General features: G+C 37.5%; 1 protein-coding gene and 3 pseudogenes across 3 annotated transcripts; 2 read left to right on the top strand and 2 right to left on the bottom strand.

Moving 5' to 3' along the window:
• Positions 1-3,355: 3,355 nt before the first annotated feature.
• On the bottom strand, positions 3,356-5,088 carry LOC148933177 (protein FAR-RED IMPAIRED RESPONSE 1-like; annotated as a pseudogene).
• Positions 5,089-8,102: 3,014 nt separating this feature from the next.
• Positions 8,103-12,056, bottom strand: LOC125220142 (uncharacterized; annotated as a pseudogene). The gene is made up of 2 exons (XR_016137417.1): positions 8,899-12,056; positions 8,103-8,773 (listed from the first exon to the last, which is right to left on the bottom strand). The product of XR_016137417.1 is annotated as an uncharacterized LOC125220142 (transcript).
• Positions 12,057-15,541: 3,485 nt separating this feature from the next.
• Positions 15,542-19,452, top strand: LOC125220375 (protein NLP6-like; annotated as a pseudogene). Its single transcript, XR_016130454.1, has 5 exons — positions 15,542-16,231; positions 16,357-16,416; positions 16,489-17,676; positions 17,747-18,730; positions 18,816-19,452. The product of XR_016130454.1 is annotated as a protein NLP6-like (transcript).
• A 2,793-nt stretch (positions 19,453-22,245) lies between these two features.
• On the top strand, positions 22,246-23,285 carry LOC148933178 (uncharacterized). Its single transcript, XM_089059372.1, has 2 exons — positions 22,246-22,884; positions 22,977-23,285. Exons 1-2 carry the CDS (start codon positions 22,246-22,248, stop codon positions 23,283-23,285), a joined length of 948 nt encoding a protein of 315 aa, XP_088915498.1.
• The last annotated feature ends 3,985 nt before the right edge of the window (positions 23,286-27,270 follow it).

The raw sequence follows: 27,270 nt of genomic DNA on the forward strand, positions 1-27,270 counted from the left end.
GAGTACCAAATCTAGTAAATATATTCTTTTGCACAAATTTAATGACTACCTTGGAATCATTGGTGTGGGAGGGAATGGCTTCTACCCATCTTGAGACGTAATCCACCGCCAAAAGAATGTATTGATGACCGCATGATGATGGAAAGGGGCCCATGAAGTCGATCCCCGAAACATCAAATAATTCAACCTCTATGATCGGGGTCATTGGCATCTCCTTCTTCTTTGACACACCCCCGGTTCTTTGGCATTCATTGCATTGAACTACGAACTTTTGGCAATCACCATAGATACTTGGCCAATAAAGACCGCTTTGAAGCACCTTCATTGCTGTTCGATTGGCTCCAAAATGTCCCCCAGATGGGGACGAGTGGCATTGTCTAATCACTGCTTCCCATTCTTCATTCGGCACACATCTTCTTATCACCATATCTGCACATCTTCTATAAAGGAACGGCTCATCCCAGAAGTAGAACTTGATATCATGGAAGAACTTCGTCTTTTGATATGTTGATAATTTGGTTGGGATTATTTTGGCCACCAAGAAATTGACAAAGTGAGCATACCATGGGTGGTTATCTTGAGCAAGGAGCAAATGCTCGTCGGGAAATACTTCGTTGATTGGCACATCCAAGTTTTCTCCTTCAACTGCTTTCTCTAACCTTGATAGGTGGTCAGCCACAACATTCTCACATCCTCTTCTGTCTCGAATCTCTACATCGAACTCTTGTAGCAGAAGTATCCATCGAATCAATCTTGGCTTGGCATCCACTTTAGCAAAAAGATGTCGAATTGCTGCATGGTCAGTGTATACTATCGTCTTGGCCCCAATTAAGTAGGCACGGAATTTGTCGAACGAGTACACAACCGCCAACATCTCCTTCTCTGTGGTAGTGTAATTTGCTTGCGCGGAGTCCAAAGTGCGGCTTGCGTAGTATATCACTCTGAAAAGGCTATCTCTCTTCTGCCCAAGAGCGGACCCAACTGCTATATCACTTGCATCACACATTATCTCAAATGGTTGAGTCCAATCCGGCGTGATTAACACTGGAGCACTAACTAACGCCTTCTTCAATTTTTCAAATGCCTGCAAACAATCAGAAGAAAATTCAAATGCAGCATCTTTTTCTAATAAATGACATAAAGGCTTAGATATCTTAGAGAAATCTTTGATAAATCGCCTATAAAACCCGACATGTCCTAGAAAGCTCCTAACTCCCTTTTCCGTCGTGGGTGGTGGGAGTTGCTCAATTGCCACTATCTTTGCTCTATCAACCTCGAGCCCTGCAGCAGAAATTTTGTGGCCTAACACTATTCCATCTCTAACCATAAAGTGACATTTTTCCCAATTCAAAACAAGGTTAGTTTCTTCACAACGCTGCAACACACTTGTTAGATTTTCAAGGCAGTGATCAAAAGAAGTACCATAAACAGAAAAATCATCCATAAACACTTCCATTATTTTCTCAATCATGTCATGAAAAATTGCCATCATGCATCTCTGAAAAGTAGCTGGAGCATTACATAAACCAAATGACATTCTCCTAAAAGCATAAACTCCGTATGGACACACAAAAGCAGACTTATGTTGATCTTCTGGGGCAATTAAAATTTGATTATAATTGTTAAAATTTTTAACACAAGTATACCCACAAGTGTACGAGGCTAATGTAGCAAATAGTAAGCAAAGAGTATCGTATCCACAGAGACAACGAGTGTCAACCTAATTACCACGAACCAACCTCAACTACTATCTAGATGAATCGGATTTTTGGGTTTTCTAAATCTATTTAAAAGCAAGGTAAAAACAATTAAAAACAACTAGAAAACTAAAAGCAAATAAGAAAACGGATATAGATCAAAGATGGGAAGGGTAGAATCCTACGGGATCGATAACAACTATCCTATGCTCAACTAACTTCCTAACTATGCCAACAAAGGGTCTCAAGGGTTATTAAGCTATCACTAAGGTAAAACTATATCTTTTCTCAAAGCATATAATTTGTAGATTGTTACCTAGAACCGAAGTCTCCTTCCTAGAACTAAGGCAACAACTCCTAATAGCTCCTAAGATACTTAGCTTCATTCAAAGGCTCAAATCTCTCGATTATATTGGCAAAGACGTCAATTTCTTCTCTTTCAAATTAAACTACTCACTTCTCAGTTCTTGTAGTAAAATCCACATGCATTTATAAGGTGATCAGTCAAATAAATGTATAAGCACAGAAGAAATCAAAATAACCACATGAGCCAAGGCATAGAAAAAGGAAATCAATTAAACATAAGAATCATTGTATCTCCCCCGTAGAACTCTACGAAGGATTTAGCTACTCATGTTCAACACAAAAGTCAAAGAAATATTCAAAAACATTGTTTGAACAAGAATAAAACTAAAAGTAGAAACTCCTAGAATTGGATTGGGCGGATTGGAGGTCTCGTCTTCAATCTTGCGATGAATACTCGTCCTCTGCTCGTTCTTCTCTTCTTCCTAGATGAAAAAGTGGTATTTTTGGGGTAGGAGGCGTGTAGAATGTTGTGGAGGCGTCCCATGCACATTAGGTTAAATAGGGCTCGAAATTTCCTTGTTTGGATCTGTCGGCCGAACCTGGCGGGTCGCCAGGTTCGTTGAACTATGAAGCTGGCGAGTCGCCCGCTGCTCTCGGCGATTCTGGAGGAAGGACCTGGCGGGTCGCCAGGTTGGTACTGGTGCGAAGCTGGCGAGTCGCCAGCCTCGTGCTACAATTTCGTCCTTTTTCCACCTTTCGCCATTTAAGCTCATTTTCGAGCCTTTTTCTACACATTCTTCACAAAATGGTCAAAATACCAATAACATAGAAAAGTAGCTATAAACCATGTCTCAAAATACACAATATACGATCAAATCCAAGTAAAACTACCCTCTAAAATTATGTAAAATCCAAGTGAATCAGCGCTCCCGCTCCCGCTGTGGAGCATGCATGGTGACGCGAAGGGAAGCGAATTTTCATTTTTTAAAATTCCAAAATATGTAAATACCACATTTTCTTCATTTTCAAACCATTCCTTAAAACCTATTCCTTTTAAATTTTTAGGATTTGTAATTTTTAAATTTTTCTTCAGTGAATTAATTTGCGTTCTATATTTGTTCATCTTTTTTCAATTTCACAATTAAAATAGTGAATAAAGTAAATTAATGTGAGAGACGGGAGGAGGGCGCGGAGAGAAGCGTCCCACTATAGAATTTATGGCCTGACGCAAAAAATATGGAAAATGATAACGTAACGGGAGGCTTTTATGCTTTTAAATTGTGGCACTAGTAAAAGTTGTGAACATGTCCAATGGGTTGTGAATGCTCCTAGGGTTTTAATATGTGGCAATGATAACAAAATAATGCTCATAAAGTAACGAACACACGTGCTTCAATCGTTTCTAATTTTTTTTACCAACTTTTTTCTTGAATCCTTTTGATACTATTATAGGGGAGACAACTGAGGGAATCTTTGCATTGTTCCTATTTTCTTGGTCATCTTCTGTTGAACACATTTCCATTACCTTTTTATAGAGACCGGACATTGTTTTATACACTAAGGAGAAGGTTGATTGGTGAACAGAAACTTCATTAGCCACCCTGTAAGCATTTGACATAGTACGCTCAGCACTTCGCAATTTATAAATTTCTTCAACTTCATTGCCTACATAGTCGTGCACTACACCAGTTCCAACTTCTTTTGTCCATCTTTTAAGAATATTATTCTCTGGAAGTAACTTCACGTCTAACACGTCAAACACTTTTACAGATTGACAACATATTAATCCAACCATCTCAAACCTTCGGCAACTACAATTTGTAATAGGATCATAGGTCACCTTCCATCAGTGGTGGATCCAAGGAGGGGCAAGAGGGTGCGGCCTCCCCGGCGACTTGTTACCATGGACCTGGACGTATATTTTCGATCGTCACCCCTCAATTTGCTCCTAATTTCACTTCGAGGATGAAGTGCAATGACAATTCCACCTTCTCCGTTTTTCGATCCTGGATTAGCCACTACCCTTCATTCTCCACCATGATCGATTAGTTTGTTGAAATATTAGAATAATGATCTCGACTCATCTTTATGCTTTATGTATGCAGTATAGATCTAAAACGGATGGAGTATATATCCTAGAAAGTTGTTGTAACCTAGGAGAACTCTCCAACCTCAACTTGAGCAATTTTTGGCGTGCCTCAAAATCACACTTTAGTTCGCTATACCGTTTATCCTCCACAACATGCTCAAAATTCTTAAAAAATTGTGCAATTATAAGTTGAGAATCGTACAATTCTTGATACTAGAATTGACACTTTGAGTAAGTTGTGCACTTCTCATACCAAGCGTGAAGGCTTTATATAACAACATGCCTATTTCACCGTCACATTGTACATATTTTTCAACCACGTGTTGTCATGATGATTAAATTGTGTCAATAATTCCCTCCAAGCCTCCTCAAACTTGGCCTCATCCTCGAAGCCATACATAAACCTTTAAAAATCTGTCAAGAAACACGATCCTTCCTTCATAAGATTTCCAAAGTGTTTGATAGCCAAAGCTTATCTAGGTTGTGAAATTCTTTTTTCTCTTTTGCAAAACATTGCATAGAACCGACAGAAGTTACCTTAAAGTGGACGACGCCCACAACCAGTCTATTAAGCAAAAGACTCAGGCTTTGTTTGCTTCTTATGCATTTAAATGTTTGTAAAACATCTTATAAATGCACAAACAAACACAATGCAATAATAATATGATTCTATTCGTGCGAAACTGCTCGAATAATACTGAATCATGTTAAAAGTGGATTGAAGAGTTTTTGTATACAAGCAAGATTCTATTCGTGCTCGAAACATGCTTTTCTGTATACTAAACCTAACACATCTACCAAAGCAATCTCATGTGTTTAAACTTCTGTAATGCGACGTTGAGAAGAGAACATATGTATAAAGTCATTTACTTTATACATACCATTCACATAGGTCACCTCTAATCTTACTTTACAATTTGTTCGAGTCTCAAGTCGAGGGTTGAGCGTGAAAGAATCTCTTGTCTTCTTGACGCACTCCTTCCTTACAACAAACATATTTATATGATGTTATTCGACCCATTTTTTTTTCATTTGTTGAAATAGTGTTTCCTAACTCCAAATCCATTTTCCCCTCTATATTGAATCCAAAACATCCAAGCATCATCCATGCTATCAAATTTCATACCAATTATTGGCTTAAAATCAACATCTGAACTCGAATTCATAAGTGATTGTAAAAAGTCTGTTAAAGCCACAAAAAAAAAAAAAAAACCATACTCCATCCGTCCCCAAAGAATATGCACTTTGGGTTCGGCACGGATTTTAATGCAAAATTGATAAAATAAGAGAGGAGTAGAGGGAAGTAATTAAAGTATTGTTAGTGGAGAATGAGTCTCATCCTAATAGAGAGAAAATAATTTCCAAAATTAGAAAGTGTATATTCTTGTGGGATAGATTAAAAAGGAAATAGTGCATATTCTTGTGGGACAGAGGGAATATAAGATAAACATGAAATAACAGATATGTATACAATGTTATGTTCCTTTGAATATTTAAATACTCCCTCCGTCTTATAGTAGATGTCACACTTTCCTTTTTAGTTTGTCTCACAAAAGATGTTACATTTCTTTTTTTAGAAAAAGTTCTCGCTCACATTAATATAAATATATTATTTTCTCTTTCCACTTAGCACACAAAACAACACTTCCTAAAATCTCGTGTCAATCCCCATGTGTGACATCTACTATGAAACGGAGGGAGTACTATATTACAAGTTCTATAACAATCAAAACAAATAATGTATTCATGAAAAGACAATTTTAAGTAAATAGTCCCTCCGTCCCAAGATAAGCGACTCACATTCCTTTTTGGGACGTCCCAAGATAAGTGAACCATTTCCTTTTTTGGTATTTTTTCGCTTACTTTTTTCTCTCTACTTTATTAACTCTCTTACTTTATTCACTTTCTACTTTACTAACAAAACCCAATTTCCTTAAATTCTGTGCTGAAAATATTTTGCTCACTTATCTTGGGATGGAGGTATGATAAGGCTAATTTCATGCATCGGTTATATGGTGAAAAGCGTTACAATTTGCTGGGTCTAACATGTTTCCTAAGCCAGGTGTGTGATAAAATCGCTAGATCGAGGGAATGCTGAAGGAAACGGTCTAGCAAAGGAATGAAGTGAAGTGAGCAGGATTCAAAGGAAAAGAAGGCGTGACGGAGGGAGTCAGTAGCTGAGGGCAACAAAGTCTATCTATACCTCGCTGGGCCCCACTCCAACGCCTATAAATAGAAGAGCATGCAACGCACAAATCATGACGGAGATCACTTTTTTTTCACTCTCTTTAGCTCACACACACAACACACACTTGGGAATGGGAGATCTGGGGTAGTTTGGGTCACGAAGGGGTTCATTTCTTTAGAAAGTTTCAGTGCAACACCGTCCGCGTGTGGGCGAAGATACAATCTCTTTAAATTTCAGTTGTTTTTGCATTTTTGCAGTCGAACTTCACTTTTGGGAGTCGACTTGGCTGTTGATGCTACTTGTTATCTTTTCGCTTCTGTTGGTTTGCGTTTAGTTGTTATATTTCAAGTTTATTCGCGTAGATCTTGCTGTTGAGAGTTTATTTTAACAAGTTTTATGTCGATCTCTATTTTAACAAGTTTTATTTTGATGTTGTGGTACTCGATCTGGGAATTTGGTGATAGATCTGTGGTTTGTTAACTGATTGGAAGTTGTCGTTTAAATCTGAAGTGATGAAGTGTTTCTGTTGGCTGGAGTTTGTGTCGGACGCTTGGATCCGGAGTGGATTTAGCGTCTGAGGTTGGATCCGAAGTGCGAAAAGGAAGTTTTTGGATGGATTTGAGTTTTCTGCTTGTTTCCTGTTTTACTTCGTCTAGCATCTGCAGATCCGTTTAGTTCTTCGTTGTTATGCATCAATTTGATTTAGATTCAGTTTGCTCTGTTCTGATTTTGTTCATGTTGTTTTTCTTATGAGTTTTTACGCAATTTGGTTGAAGAAGATGATGTCGCTGTTAGTTAGTACCCGAGTTAGTTATTCTGCCAGCCTTTCGTCCGTACCCTGCTTTTTTAGTCATGGTCCCCACAGTCAGTTTGTTTCCTCGGTCTAGGTAATTAGAGTAGTTCTTTTAGATCTAGTGATTGTGCGGTAATTTACTTTGCATCGTTTTCTTTGTTGCTTCGCCTAGGTCTAGCTGTTAGCGTAGCCGTTTTAAAATTCCCAAGTCAAGTTTGGTTTGTTTTCCTCAACCCAAGAAAAATGCGTGGCAGCAACCAACACTAAAAACAAGTCCAAATCTTTGAACATGATTATCACGCATCCTTCTCTGTGGGATCGATCCCTACTTCCCTATACTAGGTTTAGTAAAGAGGTTGAAGGTTTTTGAAAGAGTGCTCTGTGTGTCCGACGACCAGGATTTCCAACGACCAACGAATTCCTAGGCCGCGTGATCTAATGGATTTGCTGGACCGAGGGAACCTATTTATTTCCTATTGTAACACACATGCATCACATCTACGTACTTTCAAGGTAATATATAATTTCACTACATAAAGTCTACACAAAGCATTAGTAATGACAAATATATACCTTGTATTTAAATTCAATTCCCGAGATTATTGAGAAGTAAAGCTTATTTAAGAAAAAAATAATTGAAAATAGAGTTGAGCACGAAGGAGAGCAGAGGTCGTGCCGCCGAACCGGCTTTGTGGAAGAATAAAAAGTACTACTCCTTCCGTCCCGGCTAAGATGACACATTCCTTAGCCGGCACATGATTTTAGGAGTTATTGGTTAAAGTGTTTAATTGGAGAGACGAAATGTAAGTGTAAGTATTAAAATAGAGAGAGAAAGAAAGATGAATATTTAAATATGAGTAAGAAAAAATTGTTGGATGTATTAATTGGAGAGAGAAAGTTTCTAAAATAGGAAATGTGTCATCTTAATTTGGACAAACTAAAAAGGAAAACGTATCATCTTAAGCGGGACGAAGGGAGTAGAAGAATTAGTTTCCATATTCAATAAAGGAAAAAAAAAGGCAAAGAAAGTTTTCGAAAAAAGAGTAATAGCGATAAATGAAAACGTGTCAGCAACTTTACAATTGAAATGCAAATATGTAAACGACGCTGTTCCGGAGCTTGCGAAACGCTGCGTTTTGAGCGCAGCAGCACCTGTACAGCAGGGGATTCATTCCCTTACAATTTTTGTATACACACCAGTCACGTCAAATCGACGGGTCGGAAAGATCCGTACACCTACTCACAAACAAAAACAAAATTTACCCATATACTACATCCGTCCTTGAAAATTTGTCCCATTTTTCCATTTCCGTCCGTCCCCCAAAATTTGTCTCATTTCACTTTTAACATTTTTGGTAGTGGATCTCATATTTCACTAACTCGTTCCTACTCACATTTTATTATAAAACTAATATATAAAAGTAGGACCACAATCCACTAACTTTTTCAACTCATTTTCTATTACATTTTTTAAAACTCGTGCCGGGTCAAAGTGAGACAAATTTTGGAGGAGGGAGGTAGTAATATTTATAATGCATGGCAAATTGGCAACGTCAAGGAACAAAGAAAAAAAAGCTTAAAGCGCACACTGAGTAAATGGGACACTACTTTGATCTCTACCTCTTTCTTAGCATCTGATTATTCAACGCCCTCTTCCCTGTCCTCGTCCTAGTCTCTGTCCACGTCCTCGTCTTCCAGTACTGCAACGCAAAGTTGGAAACATAACGTAAACTGAGAAGTTGTAACAATTTTATCATGAAAAAGTTGCACAATACCTAGAGCCTTTGTCCTAGTGGCAAGGGGAAAAAACAAGGTTGCACAATACCTTGATTTAGTGAATCCGAGTGTGGGAAAGATGAGTGATAGGAATTGATCAAGTTGCTTGCTGTAGTGTTCCCTCCATTTCTTGAACAATGCAACTGGAACAAATACTAATATCAATCCAACTCCATAACCCAAACAGGGAATTATCAATTGCCAATCGTATTCTCTCTCGTTCAAGCTTGCAAGTGAATTTGCCTCTGGTAACTCTGGGACGCAGATCGTATTCAAAGGAAATCCGCACAGTCCTGAATTCCCATCGTAGCTTTCTGCCTCAAAGGTTTGAAGTTGTCTACCTGTTGGGATCATTCCATACAAGTTATTGTAGGATAGGTTCAAGAAAGAGAGGAAGTTCAGACCTGAAAGGTCTTGTGGTATTCTTCCTGAGAGCTGGTTGGCAGAAAGGTCCAGTGATTCAAGCTGTTTCAGATTTCCAATGGAGCTTGGAATTTCACTAGAGAAAGAATTGTGTGATAAGTTGAGAAGATGAAGTGAGCTGAGATCTCCAACTGTATGGGGTATGTCTCCACTGAAATTATTGCTGGAAAAGTCGATAGATGTAAAGATTGTCAAAATCTTGACAAGCTCCAGTTCTAGGCCTTTTATAGTAACTGTTACTGCATCCTGGTAGTAAAAGTCACGCAGAAAATCAAAGCGTATGTGGCCTCCCCTGCCATTCTCTAGCATCATTCCTCTCCAATTTTTAATAAATCTCGGACTTATTTCACCACTGAAGTTATTGAAAGCTATATCAATGATTTGGAGACTTGGCCAGCTCCCCTTGACCTCAGAACAACTGATGCTCCCATGAAATTTGTTGTTGCGCAGAACAAGAACGCGCAAGCTGGAAGAATGCTTCATCTTGCATGGGAATGTATCATCAATCTTGTTGTTTCCAACATTCAACACTTCTAAAGATGTGCAGTTGGCAACGGACAACGGGATTCTTCCTCCTAGGTTATTTTGACTGAGGCCTAACATTTTTAAGCCACAGGTGGAAGAAAACAAATCAGGTATCACACCACTGATTTTATTTCTCTTCAGATTCAGCACTCCAAGAGTAGAACTTTTTAGTAGGCAATTTGGTATATTACCACTCAAGTTGTTGTCAGACAAATCAAGAACTTGAACATTACAAAGAAATTGAGGAATTTTTCCAGAAAGGTTATTGTCTGCTAGAGAGAAGAACAGTGCAAACAAAGTAAAGCCACTTATGTTAACTGGAATGGCCTGCTGAAAGTTATTGGTCGAGTAGTCTACATAGGTAGCTGATGCTGGCGGCAGTGGGAACTCACCTCTAAGTTTGTTTGAGTGTAAGTCTAGAACTGCAAGAAAAAGAGGGATTTCGAAAGGCCTTTGGAGATCTACCAGGAAATTACTAGAAAGATTCAAATGAATGAGAGATCCATTTCCAAGGTTCCAAATCCAACTAGGTACTTATTGCAGGAAGCTAGATTTAACTGGCTTAGCTGGGGATACTCGGATGAACTTGAATTGCTGCTGCTTGAATCAACAGACAAGTTGTTGTATCCAAGCTCCAGTCTTGTGAGGTTTGGAAACCTTTGAACCTTTTCCAGCTTTAAGGTGCCATTGAAGAGGTTTGAAGAAAGTGATAGTACACTCAACCCCTCAAGTTTGAAGGACTCTGGAATGGACCCTTCAAGCTGGTTCCCACTTAAATCTACTGTACCCAGATTAGAGGGATTTGGAATTTGAAATTCCTCAATCTGGCCATTAAATGTGTTGTTGGAAAGAAGAAGGCCATGAAGTGAAGGGAGACCAAACAGAGAAGAAGGAATGCTCCCATTCAATGAATTGGAACCTAAGTTGATGTATTCAAGACTTGAGAGGCCTTCAAAATGGTTAGAAGAAAGTGAACCGGTTAGAGAATTGCGACTGAGGTCTAGGTGTGTCAATTTACTGGACATCCTAAAAGGGGGTATTGAGCCAATGAAAGAGTTGAAGGAGAAATCTATGAAGACTAGCTCTGTTAGTTTAGAGATGGTGGTCGGAATCAATCCGGTAAAGTTGCAACTAAAAAGGTCTATCTTTGACAACATTCTTAGATTGCCAATGGAGTCTGGCAACCCACCTGACATATTAGTGTGGCTAAGCACCATAGTCCTTAAAGAACTATTCGCTGGAAGCTTGGGAATAGTGCCACCGAGATTCTCATTGTTGGACAAATCAAGAATCTGTAAAGTGGGTACCTGAAAGATGGCGTCTGGAAAGACATCTTGCAGAAAGCAATATCCCAGAGTCAAGGTTGTCAAATTTGAAAATTTTGCAATGAACTTTGGCACCGTTGTCTGCAGATTGTTACGGTCCAGACGTAGAACCGACAGAGAATGAAGCCCTGCAAGGGAAGCATCAAGAGGGCCTGATAGACCACAGCTGCACAAGCTCAGCGTCGTTAAGTTGGGTAGAGAAGAAGACAATGCTTGGCACCAGTCACTCTTCTGAGCAGTAATGTTGACATTGTCAAGATAAAGTTCTCTCAGGCTTGGAAGATTCTGAACAAGCCTCCGCAGATTTGGATTCTCAAGTATTAGAGCTCCTCCAAACAAGCTGGACAGATCAAGAGTAACCAGACCTCTCAACTCTGAAAGTTCAATCGGGACCTGTCCGCCAAAGCCTGCATTTGACAAATTCAGGTTTGACAAATTGGTCAGATTTTGAAGCCCCTTTGGAATCTGCGCACGCTTGAATAAGTTGAAAGCCAGATTTAGGCTTTCAAGAGATTGAAGACTGAAAAGAGCAGTCGAGTTTTCGATCCCTCCAGCAATCGTCTCGTTCTCCAAGTTCAAGCTGATCACACGGCCTGCACGATCACAGCCTACTCCTTCCCATCTGCAGCAGTCATCACTTTGGTTCCATGTCACCAACTTGGTGGAATAAGTGGAATTATACTCAAGGGTGCTCCTCAGCTGCAGCAACGTCGATCTTTGATCATCGTTGCATTGGCGGGAAACAAGAAGTGGAATTAAGATTTGGATGAGGGATAAGAAAAGAAGGCATGGAAGAAAGTGTGGAGTTCTCATCATTGGTTTGAGTAGGAAGAAGCTCCCATAAACATGTCTAGTGATGGAGTTGTATGGATATAGTCCCATCAGCTACACCTTTTGACAAATTCTCATTGGAGCCTAACCAAATATTGCTCTCAGCTTGGGTACACTACATTAGTATTGTACTATTGTCAGTTGTGGACAATAGACAGTTTTTAATAGAAAGACTTTGAAGATTTATATTGACTTGGAAATATCAATAAGTGGAAGACTTAATAAGTGGGGTATGTATTGGGAAGGTTTCTTAGACCTTTCACTATTTTGAAGTCCTTTCTTAAGGTGGCCTGACCTTGGCCCAATGGCCTACTCTTTATGAACATAGTAATGGGAAAAGAAACCTACAACTTCCTCTATTTGATATTGCAATCAACCTTTGATATTTATTATTTCTTCCGTCCACCATTTAAAGATCCCTTTTTGACTCCCATTAGTTTTAGAAATTGTTTGACTTTATTAAGAAAAGTAAAGGCAGAAAGTGAATCCCTTTTTGACTCCCATTAGTTTTAGAAATTGTTTGACTTTATTAAGAAAAGTAAAGGCAGAAAGTGAATCCCTTTCTTACTCCCATTAGTTTTAGAAATTGTTTGACTTTATTAAGAAAAGTAAAGGCAGAAAGTGAGTGGGATGTGAGATTCATTTAAAGTATCATGTAATTTTATATTGCATTGTGAGTGTAAAAGATTGGTAGAATGTGGGATTCTTATACTAAAGGTGGAATAAAATAAATGACTCAAAAATCACATAAAATCTAAAATAACAAAATGATTCTTAAAATGGTGGAAAGGGTCATTAGGTAGCGTGAGATTTTCTTACTGCTTCACAAACGTTCAAATGGTATATAGATTGTTAAGCAAGGAATTCTAGGCATCAGATTCCACCCCTTCCATTTCATAAATCAAAAGAAAAAAAAATAGGAATAATAGTTAGGCCATGTTTGGTTGACGGGAAAGTAAAGTTGGCAAGGAAAATGATTACTGGGAAAATGAATCTCGGGAATATGATTCCTAGTAACTTTACTTTCCTGTGTTTGGAAAATATCAAGATTTTAAATTTATATATAATTTAAACACCAAACTAAAAATATATACTTATTATTTTTTATTTATAAAAAAGAATAATAATATAAAATTCTTAATAAACTATTAATTACAAATAATAATAATTATATTATTATATTTATTATTACAATTGATAGTTTAAATATGGATTATCTATCATAATATAAAATAATACATATAATTATAGTTTGAAATATTATACTCATTTATAATAATAATAATAATAATAATAATAATAATAATTAGTATTATAGTAATTATAGTATTTAAGGATGTTATAAGTGAATAAATTTAATAAATGAAATTTACACTATAACTTTATTGATTAATTATTAATTCATAAAAATAATATTAATTATTTATCATACGATTTATATTATATAATTATATTTTAATTATTTAATATATTATTATGAATTATTATAAAATAAGTTATAATTATGATAATTTTAATAATAGTTATTTATTTTCTAAAATTAAGTAGTATGATTTATATTTTTAAATTATTTTTAAAACATTCTAAATAATAATAATAATAATAATAATAATAATAATAATAATAATAATAATAAAACTATACTATATTGCATTATATATACAAGAATCCTAAAACTGAGAAAAAGAATAACTAAGAAAAGCTAGGATTCAGAATCTTGGAAAATTGTACTAACTTTCCTTATTCTCGGATTCTGATTACTTTCTCAGTTTGATTAAAACTGAAACAAACACAGGAATTTAAAATTTAAGAAATCAGATTACTTTACCAGACAAAATCCTTTTCCAATTTCTTTATCTATAGTGGTTTTAGAAGGGTTCTAACTTAATAATTTATACATTTGATTAACTCTTCAAAAATTTAATGGAATATTACATTTATATCTATTGTTCTTATTGTTTTCATATTCGTTTCGTTATTTTTCCATTTTATGTGTTATAAGTAGAGGAAAACTTTAATTTTATTAAATTAAGCAAAAAACGTTTACTAGTATTGTTTTAGAAGGGTGCCATGATTTCGGTTTTTCGCCAATTAAGTGGTAGAAAGAAATCTTAATTAGGAAAGAAGTAGGAAGTAAAAGAGCTTGTAAGTTTGTAACCATTCCTTGCAAATCATCTGATTTTAATGTGAGTGAATCCTCTTCAGTGAGAGCTTGGTTTTATCTTATGTATTTGTGTATATCTCTAAATCATCAGTGTGTTCTTCATACAGATTCCAATCTCAATCACTCAAGTCTGCTGTCGTTGGAGAATCCCTGGTGGACATCATTATGTTGCGAAAGAGGCGATGAAGAACAGCAAGAAAAGTAAGAACAAAGGGGGATTTACGGTTCGATCCAATGATCTACGTCCGCGGAAGGGAATGTACTCGATCTTATTGATATACAAGGACTATGGAAACATACAATGATCACTCAAGAAACTATGCAATCACTCATGAAATGATCGAGCTAATCTACAAGATGATCTCACTTTCTTTGGTAATCTGCACCTCTCTTTCTCGAGCATCTAGCCTTTTCTCTCCCTTGATTCTGTGTTGCAACAAAATGAGGTAGAAATTAGCTTATATTCATGAACTGATAACTGACTCCTCATAACAAACTCCAAAACAGCCCAACGGCTCCAACATGACAGCTGCAACTTGCTTGGGCTCGAGAGACTTGCGATGATTCCCGTTGCTACTTATATTGCGTGGACACCATCTAGCATCATCAGGAGAAATTAGCTTTGCTGGGGCTGGTCGGAGATGCTCTTTACCGCGAGTTGCAGAGACATGCTGCTGAGATTGATAGGTACATTGAACTTCAGGTAAGATTTGTGCTTTTTGAAAAAAATTCCACCCCTTAGTAGTGTTCAATTGGTTGCTTGATTCGACCATGTGTCATGATATCGATGGTTATGCTCATCTATGATGGATTAACATAGCTAGTAGTATGGATATTTTATCCTCCAGTGTTGTAAATTGCTTGTCTTTATAGTTATATGAAGATACCATAATTTGCTTGTGTATTGAATTGAGTTAGATTTAGGCCTAATGTTGTTGAATGAACATGTTGTCTAAGGCATTTTTTCCGGGTTTTGACGAGAACTTGAATTTTTTTGACTTGCTATTGCATAATCACAATCATTTTGGCTTGAGTTTTGTTTTTGTTTCAGGGCAATCTGATACTTGCAATCCAATAGCTATTTGGTATTTGTAGACTTTTGCACCACATATATATTAGTAATAAAAAGAATTTATACCAAAATTTAACTTTCATTATCACATTGAAATCATAGTGAAAAACAAAAAAGTTTATAAATGAGGAGAATTGATAATACATTAAGTTCCAAAACTTCCACTAAATTCAAATTGTATTGGGGTGTAGTCAATAATGGCATGTCACGCTTTAATAGTATACGACAAACAAATGAGACACCAAGTTGAAAAGTATTGCTCGAATCTTAATAAACCAATACCTTTATTTTATTACCCTACTTTATAGTCTGCATTTTTTATTGATGTTGCAAAGACTAACAATCCCCAGTCACCTTCCTTGGCAAGAAGTTAATCGCAGCAAAACACTTTTCGTCAATCATACAGTGTGTGATGGATCATGAAGGTGTGTTGTCAATCATAAGAGGAGGAGAGGAATCGTTGGACTCGTATTCTTCAATAACAGATTTCAAGCAGAATTTGGACGAAGAAGCTTTGGCACATGAGAAATTGGAAAGTGGATGGGTTTTGTATGAGGAAATATTAGACCAACACAAAATCATAGCTCTGCTCAAACACTTTGCATCGCAAAGTTGGATGCACTTCCACACTCTGATACAATGTTGGGGAGTCGTGAAAGTGGAGGGGAGCCATCACTACCTCTCTTCCTCACACCACCCTTTTTTTGTTAACAGTCTCAGCAAGGGGTCTTGTTCGTACAGGAAGTTATGTAGCAATCATGAGTATGTTGTTGATGTCGGAGATGACAGGCAGCAGCTTGGAGGCGTGGGACGGGTGTACCAGAACAAGCTACCTGAATCCACTCCTGATCTGAGACTCTACTCCACCAATGAGTTTCCAATGCGGGATGAAGCTGCTCGCTGCGGTTTCAAAGCTTACATGGCACTGCCTGTATTTGATTCGCATACCTATCAATACTATGGTGTGTTAGAGCTCTTTCAAGGATATTCTTCTTATCATGTCAGGGATCGTTTACTATCTCTGCTGGATGGAGCACTACAGGTTATTCTCCTGCCCGATTTATCAATCAACAGGCTAAATCTGTAAATCAAATACTCCTGTTTGATAAATTTAATTATTCATTATTACTCAATACTAACATTGCTTCTATATATCGTTATATTCAGATGGCAGGGTTGAGGTCCAGTCACGATTCCATTGCTATTACCGACCTGACAAAAGAAATGGTAAACATAACATTCCATTAAATGAATTATTTGTGACTACAGTTTCTTATTTCTTCCCCTCAATATAAACAGGAACAACTTGAAAGTGAAATAACAGAGGTACTTGAATTGGCTGTGGCGACAATCCCGCGACTATATCTGGCACAGGTTTGGATCCCTTATAACAAGAATTGTTTTCATATCACCACCAACTCATCTTGTATGGAGATGATATCTTTCATAGATTTACAAAGTAAGATGTTCAATTCGTGGGTTTGTATTGATAATAATTTGCATGACTATCTTCAAGCTTGTGAATTTCACAAGCTTCAAATAGATCTTCACAGCTGCAATTCAAATTTATATGATCTCACTGTATATGAGAGTCCACTAGCCCACTATGCCCAGAGAGCTAGGATGTCCCATTGCATTGCAGTGTCTCATCAAAGCAATAGCAACCACTTGTATGTCATCCAATTTTTTCTTCGACCAAAGTATATAAAAGATGATTATTCTGTACACTTGCTCTTAAGGCTACTGGAGATCAACCTCAAGAGTGTAACGTTTGTATCTGGGAAACAACTTGTAGAGGAATATCTAAGGCGTGATGCAATAGAATGTGAGTCAAATGATAATCTCAATTTGCTGAAGTCTTACAAGCAAAACTTATTGGAGTTGAATGTGACAACATACTTGAGGATAGTTGACTCGTGTTGCCTAAAACCTCCCTGCGCCAGAATGGAAAAAGGATGGGTTTTCTGCTTGCCAGCTAAACAAAGCATATGCACAAACCATGTTAAAAGTAACTCGGTGTTGATCAAGGAGAAGATAGAAGGTTTCATGAAGGAAATAACATTCATATCCTGGAAATACAATAAATGGATTGTTCAATTTTGGGCGCCCAAAATGGTGAAGAGTAGGTGCTATCTAGAAACTTCAGATCAACCTTATGCCGTTGGTTGTCTTGCAAAAAGTATAGCTTCATTTAGAAAACAATGTATGGCACATTACTATTTTGTCGACAACCAAGCCAAACAAGACGAACATGGACCCCCTGGACGAGTATTCAGATTTGAACACCCTGAAATTAGCCCTGACCTCATCTATTACACTAGAGAAGAATTTTCAATAAGAAACTTTGCAATGCTTTGTTGTAATCGTGGATACATGGCTTTGCCCGTATTTGATGAAGACGGCATAGGAGATCACAAGCTTGTGGGTGTGCTAGAGTTCCTAGGATTCTATTATTCCGACCTTCCAATCATCAGAAAACTTATGGAGGTACTATCTCTAGCAATTTTTGACTTTTTATTATACAATTGTTGTGAAAACAATGTCCACTTTCATGCAGGCAACAAAACTGAGCTCGAGTCACATAGACTTCCACCCGAGATTCTTAGCAACTGAACCTGCCAATGTATGCTTTAATACAATTTTAGATTGGCAATTCTGTGATCAACATGTCTTTATTCGAATTAATTTGTGCTATTTGAATTAGATTGTAAGTTGCAGGGAAAGCACTTTGAGAGAAATCCGCAATGTCCTTAGCATAATCAATAAGAACCTTCCCCAAGTCCATACAATGAATGTCTGGGTCCCCAATGAAGAGTGTGTTAGTAGTACTAATATTAATAGGAGCTGCATGGAGTTGGCATTGTCTACAAAGTATTACTTGGACTTTATGCCTACACATTCAGTTCACTGCATTCATGTCCAAGACAGAAAAGGGATTATTGGGATGGTATTGGCATCCGAAAACAAATCATGTTTTTGTCAAAATTTAAGTGAATTTAGCATAATCGACCAGCCCTTGTCACACTATGACATGAGTGATCGACTTGATGCTTGTTTTGCTCTTTGTTTGCAAAGTTCACACACTGGTAACCTTGTTTATGTCGTGGAGTTCTTTCTCTATCAAGGTCCTACAACATATAAACATGTTGGGTCCTTCTTGAGCCTTCTATTGCCAATAATAAAGCATGAATTAAAATCATTCAAGATGGCATGTGGGAAGCAACTAGGAGAGGAATTGGTGGTTGAAGTTATTGAGTTTTCTGATGCATACAAACTTGATTCCTGTGAATTAGAGCCTGCTTATTTGTATCCAGTCATACTTAAAAGTGTGTAGTACAATCAAAAGGAGTATTATCACACCAAAGAAGGAGAATACACAAAAGAATGCTCATCAGAACAATACAGAGAAGAATGCACTGCTGCTGCCTCAGATTCAAATATAAAAGATAGAGAGAAGAGAAAAAACTCTTCAATCTTAGTGTTGAGGTTCTCGAATCACATTTTGGGAAGAAGCTAAAAGATGTTGCAAAAGAGCTTGGTGGTTAGTATAAACCATGGTTCAAACTTCTAAAAAACTAAATGTTTGTTATCTACTAACATGAATGAGAATTTAATTGTTCTTACAGTTGGAAGATCAACAATAAAGCGTGCATGCAGGGAACATGGCATTCGAAGGTGGCCAAACAGGAATGAACACAAAAAAAATCTATCCCTTTTTGAAGAAGAAAGTGTTGTAGATTCAGAGCAAGACATGTTGCCATCAACCGCCAACGTTCATCCATTGGAGAACGTGGCACAAATAAACAAAAGTAGCTCAGAAAAGGTGATTGTAAAGGTGAAGTATAACGAGGATTTAATAAAATTTGAGTTGTCTCTATCATTAGTAGGATTGGCAAAGCTTATTGAAGAAGTGACGACGAGTCTAAATCTGGAGATGGGTAGTTTCAAGTTGAAATACATGGATGAAGATGGTGATGAGATCTTATTAACTAGAGATGTTGATTTGCAATTTTGTCCAAAGACTCGGACAACGACAGGTGAGGCACTCATCCAACTGTTGGTTCGATGAAAAAACCAGCTCCATTTTTCTCGTTCATTTCATTTTTAAACCAACGCCTTTGCAATTTCTTAAGTTTCTTGACTGAGTTGGCTTACATATTCTGCTCTGTCAAGACATTGTTTGAATCTCTCTCTTTATGTTTTGGTGTGGAAGCCTTCTTTCTTGTGTTATATATAGCAAAAGACTTGCAAAATTCCATGTAACTGTTGCTAATACTTTGTGTGGTTTCTTTTCTTTAGTTCATTGATAAATACTCCTATTAGTAACCATCCAAACCAAGTTGAATCATATTCCTTTTTTATGTTCCAATTAAATTGAATCATTTTTATTTTTGACAAAAAACAAAATATTGATTACTTTATTTCATCACCTACTTTATTCTCTTTTATTACCTAAAAGAGAAGACTCAACTTAATTGGAACGGAGGAATACTAGTTAAGGAGCTATAACGAGAAATGAAATCGTCGAACATAAAACCATTTGAGATTTCTACAATACTCCCTCCGTCCCTAATAAAAAATGGGTTGAAAAAGTTAGTGGCATGTGAGTCCTACTTTTATGGAGTACATCAGTTTTATAATAAAATGTGAGTGATATGAGTTAGTGGAATGTAAGGGCAATTGCCAAAAATGATAAAAGTAAAAGGTGAAAATTTTTAGGGACGAAAGGAAATAAGAGACAAAATTTCAGGGATGGAGAGAGTATCACTTTTTCCTCTCTCTCCTATTTTATTTCCGGGACGGAGGGAGTATTATTTAGCTCATTCAACTCAATTTCTTAATTTCCGTATCCAAAAAAAGTGACCCAACTTAGTTAGGACGAATGGAGTAATATAGAATTATACTCCATACTATAATGTATACGAGTGATTAAAATGTTTAAAATTATTATATTAGAATAAAATGGAATTTTTAATTCAATTAGTACTTAATTTTACTACACAAAAAAATTAATTTTAAATTAAAATATAATAAATTCAAATTAAATTTTATAAAATTCGAATAATATTCCAATTTCATGCTAAATACACCCCTAAATAATTTTATAGCAAAAGAATTTTAACTTGCTACTAGTTTACACATCTAAGTGATTTTATTGCAAGAATTATATGCTCTTCGTCCCATAATAAGAGTCACATTTTGCCATTTTAGTCTGTTTCACAATAAGAATTACATTCCACTTTTATCATAGGCTTCCACTAATTCACTTTAGTCACATTCTTATTATAAAATCAATATAAAAATGTGGAGATCGTATTTCACTTCTCTACCCACTATTTTTTAAATTTATTAAAACTCATACCCACAGCTAATATGATTCAAATAGTAAAGTAAGAGAGAGAATAATATAAAGAAGACTCTTCCCTACCTTATTCTTTCTCTTATTTTACGATTTATTGACTTTAACTATTTATTATCATTTTTAAGGGTAATTACATGTTTCATACAAAATGTTTTACCTTTATTTCAATTTAATACTCCTTCCGTCCCTCAAAAGATGTCACACTTGTGGGATGGCACGAGATTTTAGGAGGTTTTATTTTGTGTGTTAAATGGCAAGAGAAAATATAATTTTTATATTCATGTGAGAGAAAGCTTTTTCTAAATATGGAAATGTGATATCTTTTGTGGAACAAACTAAAAAGGAAAGTGTGACATCTTTTATGGGATGGAGGGAGTATAAAAAATATTAAGTTTACATATTCCATACAAAAAGTTTACTTAGTGTTTCAAAATAATCCATTCCGTTAAGTCCCTACTAACACCGTTAATTCCTATTACATCATACGTACAAAAAGTTTCATCAATGTTTCAAATTTGTACAAAAGTTTTAAATTAAAACTTCCATTAATTATTTCAAACACAATTATTTTTATTACTCACAAAAATGAAAAATACATAGAAAAATTCACCACTCTTCACCATCAAATTAGCGAATTGCATTTTATTGTTGAAGCTTTCTCATGCAACAATGGAGAATACAACTAAAAAGATATTTAATCTTTTTTTTGTAAAAATTAAATATCGACTTATTGACTATTTGAAGCTCAAATTAGCCATTTTGTAAAGATGAAATATAGACTTATTTTATACCGTGTTCTATAAAGAATACAATAAAAAAATAGAGTATATTGAGAGAGAGATTTTTTTTAAAATCACGATCAATTACTGGAAGAATTGATATTGACTGTTAATTTTTTAGAATAATGAATTATATAAAATCTCTAATTATTCTTTTATTATGATGATAAGTTGGACAAATTATAAACTAATTAACGGTGTTAAAATATTTAACGGAAATGTATTATTTTGAAACACTTAGTAAACTTTTTGTATGAAATATGTAAACTTAATATTTTTTATACTAAATTGAAATAAAGGTAAAACATTTTGTATGAAACATGTAATTACCTCTCATTTTTATAAAACAAGTGCAAAAACGCAAGTGTGACTCTTAATCCGGGACGCAGGGTATTTTTCTAAACATACGCAATCTTACCTAGTATAACCACTTTCTCTTCAAATGACGAGGTCAACCGTTTAATAACTCAGTAATTTGAAGATCACTGAATTCAAAGTTCAATGAGTTCATGCTGAATTCTGCTATAATTTTTTTATTTCATATATTGTTGTTGATTCTGTTAGAATTTGTTATTCAGTTAATAAAAAAGTCCTATTCTTTAGTCAGTATATTTGATTTTATTGTTACCTTCTTTTTAACTACTGTTATTTCAATTTGAGTCGTTGTAATGCTATTATAAATAGCCACTTTGCACTTCAATAAATTATTCATTCCCTCATTCATTCAGATTCAATATCATTTTGTGAGAGCTAATGTTCTTACATTCTGGTATCCAGAGCCCCCACTGGGATCTGAGAAAAGAAAGCAGCAGCTTTAGAGTGAGTCACGAGAAAAAAAAAATGGGTGGAGAGAAAAACTTTATGCAGCCCGCAATACCACGATTCGATGGTCATTACGATCATTGGAGCATGTTAATGGAAAACCTTTTGAGATCTAAAGGTTATTGGAGTCAAGTTGAGATTGGTTATGAAGAACCAAATGCAGGAGCATCGTTGAGTGATGCTGATCGGAAGAAACTGGAGGAATTGAGGACCACGGACCTCAAAGTAAAGAATTACCTGTTCCAGGCGATTGACAGGACAATTCTTGAGCAAATTCTGGAGAAAGGCACCTCGAAGCAGATATGGGATTCCATGAAAAAGAAATTCGAAGGAAATGATAGGGTGAAGCGTGCAGCCCTACAAGCGTTGAGAAGAGATTTCGAGATTTTGGAGATGAAAGTAGGTGAAACCATCACCAACTATTTTGCACGGGTCATGATTGTTGCTAACCAGATTAGGAGTTATGGTGAGCAGATGAGCGAAAGCACCATCGTCGAGAAGATTCTTAGGACTTTGACCGAGAAATTCAACTATATAGTTGTCTCGATCGAAGAATCTAAGGATATTGATTCACTCACAATTGATGAACTGCAAAGTTCACTGATTGTGCATGAACAAAAGTTTCACCGGAGTCATGGAGAAGAAAAAGCACTCAAAGTAACACATGAAGATAGAATGGTGGACGAGGTCGTGGGAGAGCTGTGTTCAGAGGAGGAAGAGGCAGAGGAAGAAGTCCCCAATTTTTCAACAAAGCCACTGTTGAGTGTTACAAATGCCATCATCTTGGACACTATCAATATGAGTGTCCAATGTTGCAAAAGCAGGCCAATTATGCGAAGATAAATGACACTGAAGAAATGCTTCTCATGGCTTATGTAGAGTTGCATAAAGCAAGTCGAAATGATGTATGGTTCCTCGACTCATGTTGCATCAATCATATGTGTGGAGATCGATCAATGTTTTGTGAGCTGGATGAAGATTTCAAGCATATGGTTAATCTCGGAAACAATATGAAGATGAGTGTAGCTGGAAAGGGCTATGTGAGATTGTGTCTCAATGGTGTCACTCACATAATAAGTGGAGTGTTTTATGTGCCGGAGTTGAAGAATCATCTTCTAAGTGTTGGGCAGTGATAAGGCTAATTTCATGCATCGGTTATATGATGAAAAGCATTATATTTTACTGGGTCTAACACAGTTTTTAAGCCAGGTGTGTGACAGAATCGCTAGATCCAGGAGAAGCTGGAGGAAACGGAATAGCGAAGGAATGAAGGAAAAGTGAGCAGAATTTAAGGAAAAGGAGGCTAGAAGAAGGGAGTCAATAGCCGGGGGCAACAAAGTCTATCTATACCTCGCCGGGCCCCGCTTCAACGCCTATAATAGAGGAGCATGCAACACACAAGAAATACAATCTTTTCGCTCTTAGCTCACACACAACACACACACTTGGGAAATGGGAGTTCTGGGGTAGTTTAGGGTTTTAAGGGGTCTCATCTTCAGAGGAAGTCCGTCGTAACACCGTCCGCATGAGGGCGAAGATACAATCTATTTACTTTCGGTTCTTTTGCACTCTATTTTGTTCGAACTTCACTTTTGGAAGTTGATTTGGTTGTTGATGTTACTGATTAGCTATGCATTTCCTTTAGTTTCTGTTATATTTGTGTTATTCTCGTGTTGATCTACGTTGATCCTGTTGTTTGAAGTTTATTTCGGCAAGTTGCATGTTATTCTCTGTTTTTGTCACTTTGGTGCTTGATCTGGGAATTTGGCGGTAGATCTGTGGTGTTGTTGTTGATCGGAGGTTGTTTGGTGATTTTGTAGTTATGGAATGTTTTTGGCCGGAGTTTGTGTCGGGTGCTTGGATCCGAAGTGGATTTAGCATCCGAGGGTGGATCTGAACAGGGGAAGTCGAGTTGTGCATGGATTTTGAGTTTTCTGTTTACTTTCTGTTTTACTTCGTCTAGTAGCCGTAGATCTGTTTAGTTCTTAATTGTTCTTCGTTAAATCACAAAAATCCAGTCTGCTCTATTTTCCGATTATGTTTTCATACCTGTTTCTTCTGAGTTGTTGTGAAATTTGATTTGGAGAGGATGATGTCGCTGTTAGTTAGTACTTTAGTTAGTTGTTTTACCAGCTTTTCGTCCATACTCTACTTTTTCAGCCATGGTCCCCACCGCCAGTTTATCTCTCAGGTCTAGGTAATTTAGAATAGTTTCATAGATCTAGTGATTTTTCGCGATTTCAATTTACGTGCATGATTTCTGTTTTGCCTAGATCTAGCTGTTAGCGTAGCAGATCTCAATTACAAGCTTAGTCTAATTTCCTCAATCCAAAAAAATGCGTGGCAGCAGCCAACCCAAAAATAATTTCCAAATCCTTGAGCATGATCATTACGCATCCATCTCTGTGGGATCGATCCCTACTTCCCTATGCTAAGTTGTAGTATAAGTGGTTGAGGGTTTTTGAAGAAGTGCTCTGTGTGTCCGACGACCGAGATTTTCCAACGACCAGTGAGTTCCTAGACCTTGTGATCTAGTGGATTTGCTGGACCTAGGAAACTTGTTATTCTTTTCTGTGCACACAAGCGAAAACCGGTATCTTCAGGCAGCTGCAGGAGAAAGGGTTAGCCATTCTAATTCAGTCAAATGAATGCAAAATATACCATCCATCAAGAGGTTTGATCATTCAAACCAAAATGACTGCAAATAGAATGTTTGTTTTGCTATCTGAAGTTACTAATAAGCAAATGATGGAGGAAGTGTATCTTCAAGCAACAACAAAATATCTAGCTCAGTTATGGCATCATAGATATGGTCATCTCAGCTATAAAGGCCTCAAGACTTTGCAACTCAAAGAAATGGTGAGGGGTTTGCCTAAGTTCTCCGAGTCCAGCGATATATGTACTGATTGCTTGAAGGGAAAACAACATCGAGACTCAATTCCCAAAAGGAGCACATGGAGAGCATCCCAGAATCTGGAACTTGCTCATGCTGACGTTTGAAGAACCAAATATGGCTCATTTAGTAGATCCCGATCCGGAGATAGGGTCACTCACTGCACATCTCGACGGTGAACCAGCCCATGCCATAGTCTTAAACCCACGTCGGAGGTCTATTGATATCAAGACAAATGTGCTCGGAGTGTTGCCCACATTCTCTGGACGAAGGAAAGAATGTCCTTACGAATTCTTGAACGAGTTCAGTAAGCTGTGCAGCATTCAAAAGCGCCCCAACGAGGCGACTGAGGAGGACTACCGTTTACGTGCAGTTCCGTTTGCCCTCAAGGGAAGGCTAATACTTGGCTGCTGAGGCTTCCACTAGACTCAATTAACACATGGAAAGATTTCAAGCTGGAGTTCTTGGATTATTTTTTCCCTTCCAACAAGACGAATGCCTTGAAGAAGGAGATTCAGGAGTGCAAACAGGAATATGATGAGTCTCTGAGTTCTTATTGGTCCCGGTTCAAGGGACCGTTGGATGCTTGCCCGAACCACAGGATGATTGAAGCGGAGACTTACTATCTGTTTTACGAAGGAGCAAACCCTGAGTCAAAGGACTTGATGAATTCCTCTAGCGGGGGAAATTTTACCAAGAATAAAGCAAGTCAAGCCAGAGAGACTTTGGGAAGGCTGATTGAGGCGAAGAAGACCTATGATAACCCGCGAAGCATATTGAGGAGGGGGTCAGCCAATGCAGTGACGGAACAAGATGACAAGAAGGTGGAAGACATGATAGATAAATTGGAGAAAGCACTACTGAATGCAATTGAGAAATACAACCCTCATGCTCCAACAGAAAATGAGAAACCCCCTGGTCTAGAGGAAAGGCAACTTCAGCCTTATTACAGTCAGCCCTGTGAAGGGGAGTGCCAAGCTCAAGCAAATTCGATGGGGAGCTGGAATTCGGATGGAAGTTGGAACCAAGGAAGACAAAGGGATACCCCATGGAGGACTCATCCCAATTTTAGATGGACTGACAACGATCAAAGTCAGCCACCTCCACTGCAGATCACGAATTATGCACACCCTCCGGAGAGGCAATCCAACTGGTCAGGAAAAAGTCAAGAGGGGCAATTGCAACTGGGGTACAGGAATCAAGACCATACTAATTGGGGAAATAGGAATCAGAACAACCCAGGGAGCTCTTATGTGCCACCTCACCAGAGAAATAACCAGGGGATCTATCAGAATTCCCAACCGAATCATCAAGGGAATCAAGGGTCTAGCAATCAGTACAACAACCATCAAGGAAATCAAGGGAACTATCGGCAGAACCAGGGGCAGAACCAAGGTCAAGGATCGAATTTTAATCAATTCAACTCCAGGCCGCAAAGGAGTTTAGATGACATGGTCCACGACCTAGTGAATTCACAGCAGTTCATGCAGAACAATTTGCATTCTAACAACGACGTGGTGCACAAGTTGCAAGACGCCCAGACGGAACATAAAGCCGCCATGGATATGATGGCAAAGCAACTGTCCCAGATTGCAGTTTCTTTGAATGAGATGAGAGGAAATAAGGGAAACTTCCTGCTACAGTTAAACCACCGGACCGAGCGAACATTAGTCAAATCACCTTGAGATCCGGGCGAGGCTACGAAGGACCGACCCTGGAGATCGACGAGGAGGTACCCATACATGCTAGTAAAGGGAAACAAGGTCAAGTGTTTCAAGGGGATAGCCCTAGACCCAGAGAAGTCCTTGTTCAGGATGACCTCCAGAAGGGAGATTTAGGGGGATCTCTGCCTCGACCAAGTGACCCATTTTTCCTAGAGCTGGGAGTTCCACAAATGCAGTGAAGCGAGCAAAACCATTTCCATACCGGGGGGAAGCAAAGAAGAAGAAGGATGATACAGAGGACCTCATGGAGATTTTTAGCAAGCTCGAAATCAACCTGTCATTCTTGCAAGCCCTGAAAATGCCTGCCTTCAGTAAGTTCATCAAGGAATTCATTGCAGGGAAGACCAAACCAGATGGGAAGATTGTGATCGGGGAGAATGTGTCTGCTGTGACACAAAAGAGAAGGATGCCCTCGAAATGTACAGACCCAGGTATGTTCACATTACCCATTTCTCTAGGGGGCATCAAGGTCGAGCATGCTATGTGTGATCTAGGGGCATC

The sequence above is a fragment of the Salvia hispanica genome, chromosome 1 (genome assembly GCF_029641045.1).
Source record: "Salvia hispanica isolate PSC_SH4W2 chromosome 1, Shi_PSC_v1, whole genome shotgun sequence".
NCBI classification, from domain to species: Eukaryota; Viridiplantae; Streptophyta; class Magnoliopsida; order Lamiales; family Lamiaceae; genus Salvia; species Salvia hispanica.